Here is a 14,202-nt window from a genome sequence, read left to right on the forward strand (position 1 = left end):
TTATAATTATATTATTTTTTTTAATTCAAAATTTATAATCTATATTATTATATTATTAAATAGATTTTTAAATGGGTGCATTTTTAACATGAGTGTCAGTAGTTTAGCTCTCTTCATAAAGAAAATTTAATTTGTTTTGTTCTTTGTTACGATAGGACATGACCATGACCATGTGCATAAATATAAATAGACTTTGAATATATATATATATATATATATATATATATATATATATATATATATATATATATATATATATATATATATATATATATATATATGATAATATATATGTTTACAATTAGGGTTACAATCTATACTATTTGAAATCATGTGCTGTTACAATGCTCGAGTGTGGCTAGAGTTTGCTTATTTGGCTAGAACATGGTGCATATTTGGCCCCTTGGCGCGAGTGCCTGGTTGGAGGAAGGTCTGTCGCTTGATGAGACATATGTATGACTTCTTCTTCGGAGTTTCATCTTTCTTGGGATTGTTTACATAATCAAAGATCACATAAAATTATTTTTCATTAAATCTTCATCAAATGCATCAATGCAGGAAGGGCTTTTGGCAGCAATTGTTTTTTATGTTTTGCATCGGTTCCCGAACCGAAGCATATTGGGGCGAGGCCATAAGGTGAAGGCTTTTGGCCTCGGGTGTGACCCGAAGTCATAGATCCACGTTTATGCTTCGGTTATCTTGGAAACTGAGGCCATAAAGTCTCTAAATTTTTAGACACTCACCGTAGTGAAGCTCACCACCGTTCGAAACCCTAATCACGAGAGATCACTGCACAACCTCCATCTTCAACGCAAAAGCAATCCAGATCGCGCCTGAACCACCTCTGCACCACGAACAGAAGAACGCGAGTCATTTGCCACAAACATGAAACCCCAAAGCACGAGTGAGGTGTTGGAACGAACTAGAGTTCCTCCACAACAACACCTTTGAACCTTCATCGGAGCAACCACACCAGACTATTGCGGTAGCAACCCCTGAATTGCGTAGGACCTCATTTTTCTCTACCACGAACACGAACTCGCTGGAACAAACCCACCTTCCTGCACCGTTGACGTATAACCACAACGCCATAGCAAAGTGGCACGAAGCAATGACAACCTTCGTTGGAGCACAATAGTGGTTGTGGTGGACGGTGGCACAATGGTGCGACGAAGTGTGATGGAGTTCGCGTAGAGAGAAACAACAACTTCGAGTTTGGGACGAAGATGAACAGTGTTGAGTTCGAGAATTTGGGACCCTAAGCAAGGGATATGGCCTCAGTTCAATTAATAACCGAGGCATAAAGTGGAATAGGCCTCATACCTATTCCACCTGATGCCAAAGCCTCTATTGTTAGTGGCAATTTTGAAAATTTGGGGAACTCTGACGCGTTATAGACCTCGGTTGAGTGATAACCGAAGCATAAAAGCCCTTATAGGCTTCGGTTGGATTGGGACTCAAGGCAAAAAGTTCGAAAAATTTAAAAAATGTCACTATGTCCTTATAGTCTTCAGTTCCGCAATAACCGAGGCCTATAAGGCGATGTAAAAACGCAGTTCTGCACTAGTGATGTGTGGGCATAAAAGGGAATATTTTCCTAGGTTCTTAATAATGCGTGTGATATTCCTTTGTCTCAATTATCTTCTCTTTGTATAATGGGAGATATGGTCTCTGTGCAGATTTCTGAAGAAGTTTATCTTATGGGTTTAGAGGAGTGCACAAATAATTTCCATGGATGTATTTTGTTGACAAAAAGGGATAAAATGCTTACACATTTAGAACTTTGTACAAAACTTGATGTGGCTTTGAAGCATTTGGTCAATGAAAGGCAATCCACTTGGTAAAGGTTTTTATGAATTTTCTTCTTTTTTAGAAGACATAAGAATTTGGTCGTTGGAACTTGGAATTTATCTCCTGACATTCTTTGTGTTTTTTTCTTGAACAAAAGATTTTGTCTCAGCTTCCATGAAACTCACGAAAACTCAATGTTGTGTTCACATTCATGACTTTCTTTTGGAGTATTGGTAGCCAAAAACGATTTTCTCAATAGCATGTGGAATTGGTACACATGTCTTGGTTGATGTTTGATTTGTTATTTGATTTGCTATTTGATTTGCATAATCAAAATTTGGTGGAAAACCATGATTTGATATGGAGCATGAGAAATTTGTCTCTATTTTGTTCAAATTATAAAATGATTGGTCATGATCTATCTAATTGTAAATGGTTATAACATGATGACAATGTTATTTCTGGTGGGACGAACATAGTTAGTGCAAAATAAAAAAAATTATCGTCTTATGGTGGTTGATGCATAGGATAAGACTAAGGGCTCTTTATCTCAAATGGTGCAGCCTATGGTACAACGTGTTGCTCTCTTAAAGACTGAGTCAATGATGATTAATCATGATAATATCTGTGTTGTGAATGGATCTTCTCTAGTTAAAAATCTTGATGGTGTTGTGCTAGTGGAATATGATTTCTTGGTTGATGTGTTTTTTTTGGAGGATGTCACTCTCGTTGTCAATAGAGTTCAACAATTAGATTTAACTCGTAGTAGTTTAACGACGATTCCTAATCTTTTGACGTCTAAGGAGACTCATTTTGTAGATGAATTGAAAATAACTACTAAATGGGATAATATGTTTGATGAGAGAAAAGATTCTAATACCGAGGAAAATGATGATCCAATTCAAACTATAAAGAAACTTGATAGGGTAGACCAAAGAAAGTTAATACTAAATCCTATAAAACAAAAACTTCTAAAAATTAAATGTCTCTTTTGAAATGTGAATGATTGACTAATGATAAATTTTTCAGTATGATGAAGAATTTACGTTTTTTTTTCTTAATATATGAAATTTAAAGTGTGAAATAATTTTTGTGAAGGAAATCGTAAATTTTTCTTATAATGAAAAATTTACGATGTAATTTTATTATGAATTTGATGTGACCTTATAATTTTGTTTTTAATTTTTAAAAAAATATTTATGTAACAAGATTGTTGTCTATCGTGAGTTTATTGAGAATATAAATGATAACAGCAAATCGACTAATTTATAAAAAAAAAAATTGAAAACTAATTTGAAAAAGAAATTATGAACCCATGAGTCAAATAGGTTAGAAAAATTGTAACATTACCACGTAATTAGGAAGTGAAAGAAACTCTCATCATGGGTAGAAGAATAGAAACACTGACTTTCTCATGATCAACACCAATCACCAGGATTTTCTTAATTTCAAATTCTATAGTTCCAAACCAAAATAACACAATGAATCCCTATTACGACGTAGAGAAGCTAAGAGACGAAGTAATCTACCTCCACTCTCTCTGGCACCAAGGTCCTCCACAACCCCCCATAACCACCACCACCACCACCACTCACTTTCCTCAGCCCCAATACACGAGCCACGTTCTCCGTTTTCACTATCCTGCACCTGCCCGCACCGGATCATCCCTCCGGGTCCCATCCATCTCCTTCAAGAAGAAGAAGAATGAGAAGAAGCAAAAGGGTCGTGATAGGGATCACTCCGCACGACCCGACCCGGAATGGCCAAGTCCTGTTCGACACGACCCGGATCCATCCACCTGTTGGGCCAAGCCAAAGACCGGTCCAGCCCCTTCGTCTGACGTGCCTCAGCAAGAAAGGGAGAGGCTTGCGGCAGTGCAAGTGCAGAAGAAAGCGTGCAAAGCTCTGAAGGAGTTTCTTTCTAACTGGGATAATGATGATGATGGTGATGGTGATGGTGATGGTGATGGTGACGGTGATGATGATGATAATGATGATGATGGGGCATGGGAAGAGATTCAGGAGTTCTTTGTGGGATTGTTCTTGGAGGACGATGAACTCAGAGGGTACTACCAGAGGTGTTTTGAAAGTGGAGAGTTTTGCTGCTTGGTGTGTGGGGCAATTGGGAAGAAGAATCATGGGAAGAGGTTTAAGGACTGTGTTGCGCTTGTTCAGCATTCGATGTCGATTTTGAGGACGTTGAAGAGAGGGGTGCACAGGGGCTTTGGTATGGCCCTGTGCAAGGTTTTGGGTTGGGATGCTGATCGGCTTCCTACCATTGTGATGAAAGGGGAGCCTCTTGGGCTGGAGACGAGTACGCCTGCTGAGGCAGAGGTAATTGTTTGGTCAAGATTTTGTTTAGGGCAAAACATAGAAGCAGTTTTTAAGATGTTTTTAGTGATGTTGCGTTCTCCTAAGACCTATCAGGGTTTTAGTCAAGATTTTGTGGTGAATTTGGTGTGTTTTTATTTAGGACTCACTTAGACACAGCTTTTAGAGATGTTCTCACTCCTATGATCTATCAGGGTTTTAGTCAAGAATATGAGGTGAATTTGGGGTGTTTTTATTTAGGACCAACTTAGACACAGTTTTTAGAGATGTTCTCCCTCCTATGACCTATCAGGGTTTTAGCCAAGCTTTTGAATTTGGGGTGTTTTTTATTTTGGACAAACTTAGACACAGTTTTTAGAGATGTTCTCCTATGACCTATCAGGGTTTTAATCAAGATTTTGAAGTGAATTTAGGGTGTTTTTATTTAGGACTAAATATAGATGCGGTTTTTAATGTATTTTTTGTTATTCTTCTATTAGAGTTTTAATTTTGAGGAGGCTTTAGGGTGTTTTTATTTAGACAACACTTAGCTGCAGTTTTTGATGATGTTCTCTGAATAGAGTTTTTTTCAAGAGTTTGACGTGAATTTGAAGTGTTTTTGTTTGGACAAAGCTTAGATGTACTTTTAAGGTATTTTTGCTGTTGATTCGATAACTTTTGTTGACATTTATGCAGATCTTTGTTATAAGGATAACTAAGGTGGAATTTTTAGCTTGAACACTAAAAGTATTTAAAGAACTGCATTTATGATTTGTCAATTTGTTTATGATTTTTTTGAACTAGGATCCCGTTTTGATAGTTTTTATCCTAATAAGAGAGCAACAAAGCAATTATATCATTATTTGGCATTATTTTTGGGTTTAATTAATTTTGCTTTTTCTATCTTCTCTTTTAACTTTTGACCATGTCTTGTTATATACCAACATGAGAGAATTCAAATTTGGTGTGGAGTTGCTACATTGCAGGGTGAGCCTAATTTGAATGACGTTGTTAATGATGGTGATGGAAAAGATGGTTCCCAGCCCTGCGAATCAGATGATAAAGCTGAGTGTTTGGAGCATGGTGATGTGCGAGTTGAGGAGCCAACCTAAGGCATTGATCAGAGTAGTAATAATGTTAATTTTTTTAAAGTATGAACTTTTTTGTCTTTACAAGGGGGAAAAAAGAAAAGCTCCAAGACATTGTTTGTAAACTCTCTTTTGATGGTTCTGTTCTATTTGCTATGTTCTTCCTAGGAAAGGGATCAGGATGAACATAAATTGGATAATGGAGTGCAAAATGAAGGTGGAGAAATATGAGAGCCTTGAGATATACTAATATTTTCAACAAAATCTAACTCACTGCAGCTTGCCTAAACACAAGTTCTCACTTTTGACATGTAAAGGGTACATTGTATTCTAAGGTGTCTCCATGACATATGGAAAATATTTCATGCTTTGTGATCATTCAAGCTTCTCTGGAATGGTTGTGATATTGCTGTAAAACCTCTCTTATAGTCTTGAGAGCCTTGTCATATGCTATGAACCCCATGAAATAGAATTCATAACCATCTACTGTCACAAGCTCGATGTATTTTTCTGCAGGGTTAAATCGATTTGAGGAAGGACTAACCGTGCTTAACTGATCCACTTGCACCACCACCTATTTATAACACCACGCAAAAATATCAGAAATGCAAAGGGTTTTCAATTTTCATCCTTAAAGAGATCTGAAATAGTCGATCTACTTTTTAGTGTATTTGGAAGATGATATGAAAAATGTGTCAATGAGAGTAGTATTATTTTATTACTCATTTTCTCACACCAGAACAAAAGAATCAACAAGGTGTATTGATTTTTCAGGATACAGTGTTCAGAAATTTACATATAAATGCAATCAGAGTCACTGTGCTTCCTTGCTTGTGAATCTGTGATGTCATTGATTCGCTCATTACTACTGCTAATACTTCATTTAACAAAAACTACCATTAACAAATAAATACATGCAGAAAGTAGTAACAGAATTGAGAGTGAGTCTTGACAACACTAAAGTTACGCCTTAGCGATCGTTGGTTATGAATCTGAATCCGGAAACAACCTCTATGCATATGTAAGGGTAAGACTTCGTACAATTCAATTCAAATCACTCTAGTTAAGACTTTAAAACAATAGTTATAAAATTTCATCAATGTTACTATGCATAACAACTTTTGATTACTTTGACTGCAAAAATCCTTTTCTAGTTGGTACATTTTAATGCGAGTTATGGATGGGTCTTACTGTGACATCTTGAAATCCTGACAGTATCATCTTCATGTGTGAGATTTTTTACATTAGTACTTCCCCTCAAACAACAGCATGTGAGTCAACTACTTACATTACTTACATGTTCATTCAGTACCAACAAATCAGAGTATTCCATATAAAAAAGTCAAAATACTAGCTCTAAACCAAAACCTTAATGATAATGGGTACGTGAATTTTCTTTCTTATGCTCTTCAGACTCATTTTTTACTTAGAATGGTACCAACTTGATGCTTAGAATCCTAACCATTGCAATTTAACTCATGGGGTTTATCTTGGATTTCTTGTGCTAGAAGATTACTAGCAACCAATCGGTCAGCTGATATGGTCAAATTCAAACAACTTTATTGCAAAGGAAACAAGTCAAAGAACCTTGTAATGCAGAGTCTGGTTTTGTTGCAGGGAGAATGGATAATGAAAGAGTGGATAATCGCTGCAAAAGGCAAATCTTAAATTTGATATATAAAGAGTCCCAATGACAGGTCCACTGGATGTTGATAAGTAGCAAGCAAAGGACTTTACGAGCTTCTCTCCCGGGAAAACTCCAAATGATTGTTGAAATAATGCATCAGACCCTCCTAGTGCAAGCACCTTTGTTCCCTGAACAATTCTAGCCACTGCTGCATCAGCAACACTCGAACCAATTCTGACTGCAGTACATACATATAATACATTAGAATTTAAGTCTATAGATTTGTAAGAAACTTTAGTATAAAATACATTAGAACTTGAGTCTACAGATGTACAATTTATAGATAGAAATACCTTATCTGAAAGATTTGTAATTCTTGCATGATTGGTAAGAAGGTTTGAGAATTCAGTTTCCATGCCAAGACAGGAAATTTAGAAATTTTGTCCATTGATTACTTGATAGTGTAATACCATCAGCCCATAGCTCACTTTCTTGAAATAAATTGGATAAAAATAGGCTAAAAAGTTCAAAACTTTAATTTAACCTTTCCTAAATTAAAGCATATACTTCTATTAGTAAAAAATTTAATCTGAGGGGAAGTTCCATACTAAATAAATATGGAAAAAAAATTATAAACCTACAATCTTATAGTTTTATGCTGGAAGTGATATTTTAAGTTTTTTATAAATTTGTTGATCATTTATCATGTAAAATATTCTTAGTCTGTTCTTTCAAACAATCCACAGTTTTCTGAAAAGACTTTTCACTGAGATAACTTATTGGCTTGAAATCTTAAATTAGAAATACTATTTTCGAATCTTATATAAATTTCTTTGTGTCTCCCTTGAGATTATGATTGGGGAAAAGAAAAAGAATAAATGAAAGTGAAAGTTGAGGGAAACTCACTATGATTCCAGAGATTATCTGCCACTATCTCAGCTCTTCTAGTTGCATCTCCAACCTTCCTGCTGCACTGGTTTAATGCTCCAAATACAGTATCCATTGGGTTTGGACCTGAAAACGTAAACTGCCATTAATCAAACTGAAAGGGAATTATTGACTGAACACAGTATCTTGAAAAATTAACCACTTACGGTTGGTCTGAAGAGGGGAAATATGAACGTAAGGGTTATTGTTGTTGTTGTTACTGCCATTGTTGGACATGCTTTTGTTCAAACTAACTTTTGCAAAGATTCTTCTGTGTTTTTTCAGTTAATAATTTTTTGAGAGGTGGAATAAGAGACCTTGACAATCAATAATGGATGCAAAGAAGAAGATTGAGATGAGGGAGAGGGATAAAATGGAATAGAATGAATTGAATGAGTTGAAAATGATGTGCACGAGAAAAAAATATTTGTGGGTCCAATATGTGTGAGAATAAAATAAAGGAGAAAATTTTAGATACTGTATAACATTTAACACATCAAAGTTGTTTAGGTAGTACATTTAATCTTTTTTTTTTTTCTATTTTAGTTCTTCAATTTTCATAAAAGATGGAATAACGACACTCATAGTAATATAAAAATAATTTTTTTTACACACACATATATAAAACAATGATACTGTGTGGGTATTCCTACATGAACAGATAAATAATGACAACAATGAAAGACAAATATGAGAGAGAAAACAAACTCAAAACACTATTTTAAAATTATACTTATTATGTCATATTAAAATATAACTAACAAAATTATAATAAATATCTACTATGTCATTCTTAATTAAAACTTACATAATAATATAATTTCCTACAAAATGACCAGTACATCATTAGTAAATTATAATCCCTATTTTTCTATTAGTAGTGATACTAAGAATAATTAATGCATTTGATTTGAGGAAACATCACGAATTCATCACGATTTATAAATATATATATATATATATATATATATATATATATATATATATTATGAATCTTTTAATTACCAGTGAACGTTAATTTCTTTTCTTCATGTGCTGTTTAGCAGCTGTGAAAGATCAATACATCTCACACATCAAATAGAGTTAAAATTATGTGTGAATGCATAAAATATGGATCAAGAAAGAGAAAAACTAAATGTTCTGTATATTTAAAAAAAAAAAAAAGATATGAATTAAGAATCGAAGCCAAGTAACTGTGCATATTATGATTGATGGATTAGGTTGAGGATAAAGGAACATAACACCGAAAGATAGATGCTGCCAAATATTAGAATATGATACTAAAAAGAACAAGTTGATGACACGTGATGTTTGCATAAGGACTTTGTTTTATTTTATATGTTTTTATCCTTTTTTTTAATTAAGACAGAGGATTGTTTTTGAAAGACCTTCTATGAAAAAATTAGATATACTTATGTACTATTATATATTGAGTGAGTATATTATAATTCAATATTTATTACATAATAGTATTATCTTATCACTCATTTTATCTTCTTATGATAATGTATTTCTTATTTAAAGAAGGAAAATGTTTACATTTGATACATAGGAATGAATAAACTCTCTCCCCCTCTTTTAATACATTACATGTATATTTAAATTATAATTGTAATTAAAATACAAGGAATAATGTGTTTAATATTCAACTATATTTTTCATATTATTAATTTTACAAAATTTAAATAATTTATTTATAACTTTAAGAAAAACTAACTATATAAATCAAATAAAAGATGCATATATTTATGTGAGTATTAATTTATAAGATAACATATATTATATGATGAATGTTTCTCGATAACCATTTTTCAGCAAGTGCATTGGTGCATAGTAGTATCAACAAGTATCGTATTCACATAGATTTAGCAAATATATTGGTAGTTTGCTTTTTAGGGTTTTTGGATTTTGATAGAGAATGCAAGTAAATATAGATAATAGTAATTATATAGATTGAGTCGAGTGGAGGTTAAATTTAGTTTATATGTCTAGAAACAACTATTATAGATTCAATGAATACAAAACCTTCAAATATTTCCAATTCAGATATGCATAATTGATTGATTTAAGATAAAGTTTTAAGTAACCTTATGCAAATTCCTCTTGTAGCAAGATTACTTAGTAACCTTATGGAGGTTCAATCTTAGAGACTTAAGGCTCCAAATGTCTATTAAGCTAAACTAGATATATTCATGTCTAAAGATAATCTTGGTGATGGATATTACTTTCCATGTTCTCTAAGGCCAAGAATGCACAGATCCCTCTGGTCATGCCTATCTATGTCTTAAACAACTTGCTCAATTCCTTGACACAAGATTTGCCTAATACCTACATTAAGAGTCAAAACATTGGGGGCCAAACATTAAGCATGAACCAAATCATTAAGCATAAGAAGATTACTGCTCCATTGATATCACCATAGAGAAATCAGCTACTCATAGATGTAATACAAATCCAACAGCATATAGACATATAATATTTACACTAAGAACATAGTCTTTCTAACCTCACAAACTCATTCCTACTCTACTACTGCATATTTGAGCCTCCATTCAATGCTTAGAATGAAGACATGAGGTCTTTATTTATAGGAATTTTTGGTTGGTGCTCAACCCAACTTTTGGTACTCAACCATAAGGGTTTCTTCACAAGTGGGTTTTCTTCTCATCTTAGCCCCTTGTCTTGGTGCTTAACACTTGACCTTTCCTTCTTGGAAGAGTTTTCTTGGTTGTTCAACCTCATGGATTTGTGCTCCAAGTTTCCTTGAAAAGAAGGTTTCCTCACGAGGCTCAACTCCATTTGTTGTACTCAGCCATAAAGTTAAAATATGTTGTCTTATACTTTCTACTTCCTTAGCTCAACACCAATGACTCCGACTCAGCTGCATACTTAATATTTTCTCTTATATTCATTGCTAAACAACAAAATGTCATTACAATTCATAAAACTCCAATTCTTAATACATCATTTTATATCTTAAACTAAGGCGATTTGTTTTATACACAAATAACACCATTTGATACATGATAAGTGTCGATTTCAAATGGAAAATTTACTAATTCTTGACACTTATCATTATACTTTTATTAAACATTTTAAATTTAAATAACACATATTATGACACATAAATTTAAATATTATTACTTTCTAGAATGTTGGAGATCTCATATCGTCTAAAGATAAAAATAGATTTGCACTATATAGGTAGATACCTCAAATGTAAGTAAGTTTTATGAGATTGACTTAGGCTTAAAGTTCAGTTTCAAGATGGTATTAGAGTCATCTGAAACATATCTTAGCAAGATTTGTTGTTTGTTGTGTCTGTTGTACCTTTCACTATTTGACCATCCATTAATGTCTAACTTCATGCTCACTTTATATGCGTTGACATAAATGGGCGTGTTGGAGATTCCACATCGGCTAAAGATAAGGTAGATTTGCAATATAAAAGTGGGTGCAAATCTCACCTTATAAATTGATTTTGTGGGTTTGAGTTAGAGTTAAAATTCACTTCTTAAGATAGAATATCAAATTAAATAATAATTTTCTAAAATATTAATTATAAATTTAAAACTCAACCATAAGCTTCCAAAAACAATTATCAAGAAGAAGAAAAAAAAAACTATCAAAGAAGCCATAAATCATAAATGTATTCATGTTAACATTGAAAATTACAATTCCACACATTCTATCATCTTTATTCATCAAACGCATATACATATGTACAAATCACACACGGATCCACAAATCTAAGATATTCAATAAGGAATATATACTTTTGGAAAACCATTTTAAGCTCTCTCAATCAAATATTTAACACCTAACCTGTTTTAGTACCTTAGGTATGCATTCCTCAACTCCATGGATTAAAGTAAGTTTAATGTATATTCATATCTAGACCTCAACATGCATCATGATTTAATTTTCATACATAACATGTGTTATGATGATACAATAAACCTTCCTTCAACTTCTCACCACTTGATGTCTTAGTCTACATGACTTAGACAATTAGTGAAGTTAGGGATCTTTTTTACATTTTTTCTTAACACATACTTCCCTCCTTGGCTCATATATCATTCTAGATTTGTGATATCAAATCCATACATCATACTTAAACATGTCCTTCACATTCACATCATATGTACAAATTACACTTAATTAAAGCAATAAATTATTCAAGTGAAAATTTCAGTAATTTTTTCATATATAAACATGGATATTTAGATAAACTATGAAAAGCCACTTTTTTGTTAGGGAACATTTCAACATCCTATAAAAGAAAACAAATGTTTTGATTGATAGACAATAAATCACCATTCATATCTTTCAACTTCATCTGATAAGTGTGGAATAATGATCATTTGATAAGTGCAAACAAACTTTGAATGAAAACCACTTTGTTGTTAAGGAAATTTTCAACACCCTATGATTTTGATTAAGTATTTAGAACAAAAAAGTAGAGAACATAAAGCACCATGCATATCTTTCTACTTCATCTGATAAGTGTTAGATGATGATCACTCAATAAGTGCAAACAAACTTTAAACTACCAAACAAAATTCTTAAAAACTTAATTTTGTAATGTAGGAAATGTCTCATTTGTTGCAAAAGATATTTGTGCTAAATACAAGTTTCATTCAAATATCTTTTGGGAATTGAGCTAAAGTTGCATTGTCTACCAACCATCTTGACGCAAGCTTATTTCAATTGTTGCCTAGCTATCTACCGAGTATGGTGTGCGCTTTTATCACCTCTTTTATTGTAAATTATGCAACCCAGGGAGATAAATAGTATTATCTATCAAGAATGTTGCACATTTAATGTTCCTCAACAATAAAGCTCTATGAATGATAAAAGAAGAAAAATATATTCAAAATGAGTTCAAAGCTACTCAATGGGGGATTGCGATGACTAATTTTTCAAGCACATATCCTTTGTGCAGTTTCCTTCAATGATGTATTAAATTGTTTCTACATCACACATTGGTCAATTTGACTTTATGTTACTATATTTATTTGTTATTTATTTTTATTACGTAGAATATTATTTTGTTGAATTTTAACATTATTAATTTAATTTTCTAACTCATTCTTATAAGTGTAATTTTACAATCACAATTGTATAAAGACATTTCACTTACTGTGATAAAATAATTTAATATCATTGCCATAAAAAATATGTATGTCTAAATTGAAATATTATTAGTTTAATATTTTTTCTTTGTTCGATTATGTTCAATTTGTGTATTATAATCTTTATTAGTATATAAAAAAATAGATTTCATTAGAATTTACAGAGAAAAAAAAAGTAAAAAAGGCATTTGAAATATTTTTAAATTTGAATATTTTTTTTATAATTTTAAAAAAAATTAATTTTATTAACGTTATGACCTTTATTTCATTAACATTTGCAAAACAAATAGATGTTTTGATTGTCATGAAATTTTATTGGTGTGTAATTGGATAATATTTTATATAATTGTTATTTGGTATTCTGATTTGAAATTTTTATGATTATATATACAAACATAAAAATAAATTTTTACTTTAGAGTAAAGATGAAATACTAAAACTCATGACCATTCGGATGTCATTCCTGATATGGTAGTGATGAGTGCGTATTTTTGCCCTCATTTAATGTTTAATTCTGGGTATTTTAATTGAATTTGTGTGCTTAAAGAATGATTTAATTGGGATTTCCTATAATTGGGTTTATTGAGCATCAGATACAAAAACATGTTAAAAATAGATTTTTAGTTGCATAAATGTTCTTTAGATATTTTGAGGTGTTTTAGTGCAGCTGCAGCTAAGTTGAGCTCAAGGAAGTGTGAAAATAAATTGCTTAAAGATAAATCCAAGAATAGGAAATTATCAAAATCACATAAATCCAAGCCAAGCATTCCATGAAAACGGCTAGAAAAGCTTGAAAGAGTGAAGAACTTTGGCTAAGCCAAGAAGAGAGCAACAAAAAAATTGGACCTTACGGTTTTCTTTATCTTTATGATAGAAGATAATTTGGGAAAAATATATCTTAGATATTTTATTTGATATTTTAAAATAATTATCTTATTTAATTATATCATAAAATATTAAAAGATAATAACTATCAAATCTTTTTAGATATGACAAGATCTTTTTGAATATTTTTAGTTCCACAACAAACAAATATATCTTGAAGATATTGAATTATTTAGAAGATAATTTAAGGAGATTGCAAAGGGTTGATTTGGAAAATTAATACAAATACTTGTTAGGAACAAGGCAATAAAGGAAAGAATAAAGGAGAGAAAAATAGACATAGAGAATTTATCGTGGTTCGACGTACAATGTGTATGCCTACGTCCACGACTACACTAGGAAGTGTTTGTATTTCTGGTGTATCTTAAAGCTTTACATAGAGTCTCTTATATAGTAAAATAGAGAACCACATCTCACTATTCTAAGCGATGTGGGACTAA

General features: G+C 32.2%; 2 protein-coding genes across 3 annotated transcripts; one reads left to right on the forward strand and one right to left on the reverse strand.

Moving 5' to 3' along the window:
- The first annotated feature begins 3,136 nt into the window (after nt 1–3,136).
- On the forward strand, nt 3,137–5,474 carry LOC114169596. 2 transcript variants are annotated; one of them, XM_028054832.1, is made up of 3 exons: nt 3,137–4,124; nt 5,087–5,251; nt 5,357–5,474. In XM_028054832.1, the coding sequence occupies exons 1-2, from the start codon at nt 3,273–3,275 to the stop codon at nt 5,210–5,212; spliced, it is 978 nt and encodes a 325-aa protein (XP_027910633.1). In that variant the 5' UTR covers nt 3,137–3,272; the 3' UTR covers nt 5,213–5,251; nt 5,357–5,474. The 2 variants fall into 2 exon arrangements, with proteins under 2 accessions (XP_027910633.1, XP_027910632.1); XM_028054831.1 differs by lacking the exon at nt 5,357–5,474 and having other exon boundaries at nt 5,087–5,305.
- LOC114169597 (GEM-like protein 1) lies at nt 5,469–8,148 on the reverse strand. Its single transcript, XM_028054833.1, has 4 exons — nt 7,910–8,148; nt 7,722–7,829; nt 6,776–7,053; nt 5,469–5,762 (listed from the first exon to the last, which is right to left on the reverse strand). Exons 1-4 carry the CDS (start codon nt 7,977–7,979, stop codon nt 5,568–5,570), a joined length of 651 nt encoding a protein of 216 aa, XP_027910634.1. The 5' UTR covers nt 7,980–8,148; the 3' UTR covers nt 5,469–5,567.
- Between the last annotated feature and the right edge of the window lie 6,054 nt (nt 8,149–14,202).

Source organism: Vigna unguiculata, chromosome 11, assembly GCF_004118075.2.
Source record: "Vigna unguiculata cultivar IT97K-499-35 chromosome 11, ASM411807v1, whole genome shotgun sequence".
Classification (NCBI taxonomy): domain Eukaryota; kingdom Viridiplantae; phylum Streptophyta; class Magnoliopsida; order Fabales; family Fabaceae; genus Vigna; species Vigna unguiculata.

Bases quoted from the DNA above. Each gene is read 5' to 3' on its own strand.
- LOC114169596 (XM_028054832.1), top strand. From the start codon at position 3,273: ATGAATCCCTATTACGACGTAGAGAAGCTAAGAGACGAAGTAATCTAC. The intron at 4,125-5,086 runs GTAATTGTTTGG...GCTACATTGCAG, and splicing joins GTACGCCTGCTGAGGCAGAG to GGTGAGCCTAATTTGAATGA.
- LOC114169597 (XM_028054833.1), bottom strand. From the start codon at position 7,979: ATGTCCAACAATGGCAGTAACAACAACAACAATAACCCTTACGTTCAT. The intron at 7,054-7,721 runs GTGAGTTTCCCT...TATGTACTGCAG, and splicing joins AGATAATCTCTGGAATCATA to TCAGAATTGGTTCGAGTGTT. The intron at 5,763-6,775 runs GTTCTTTGACTT...TGTTATAAATAG, and splicing joins ACCAGACTCTGCATTACAAG to GTGGTGGTGCAAGTGGATCA.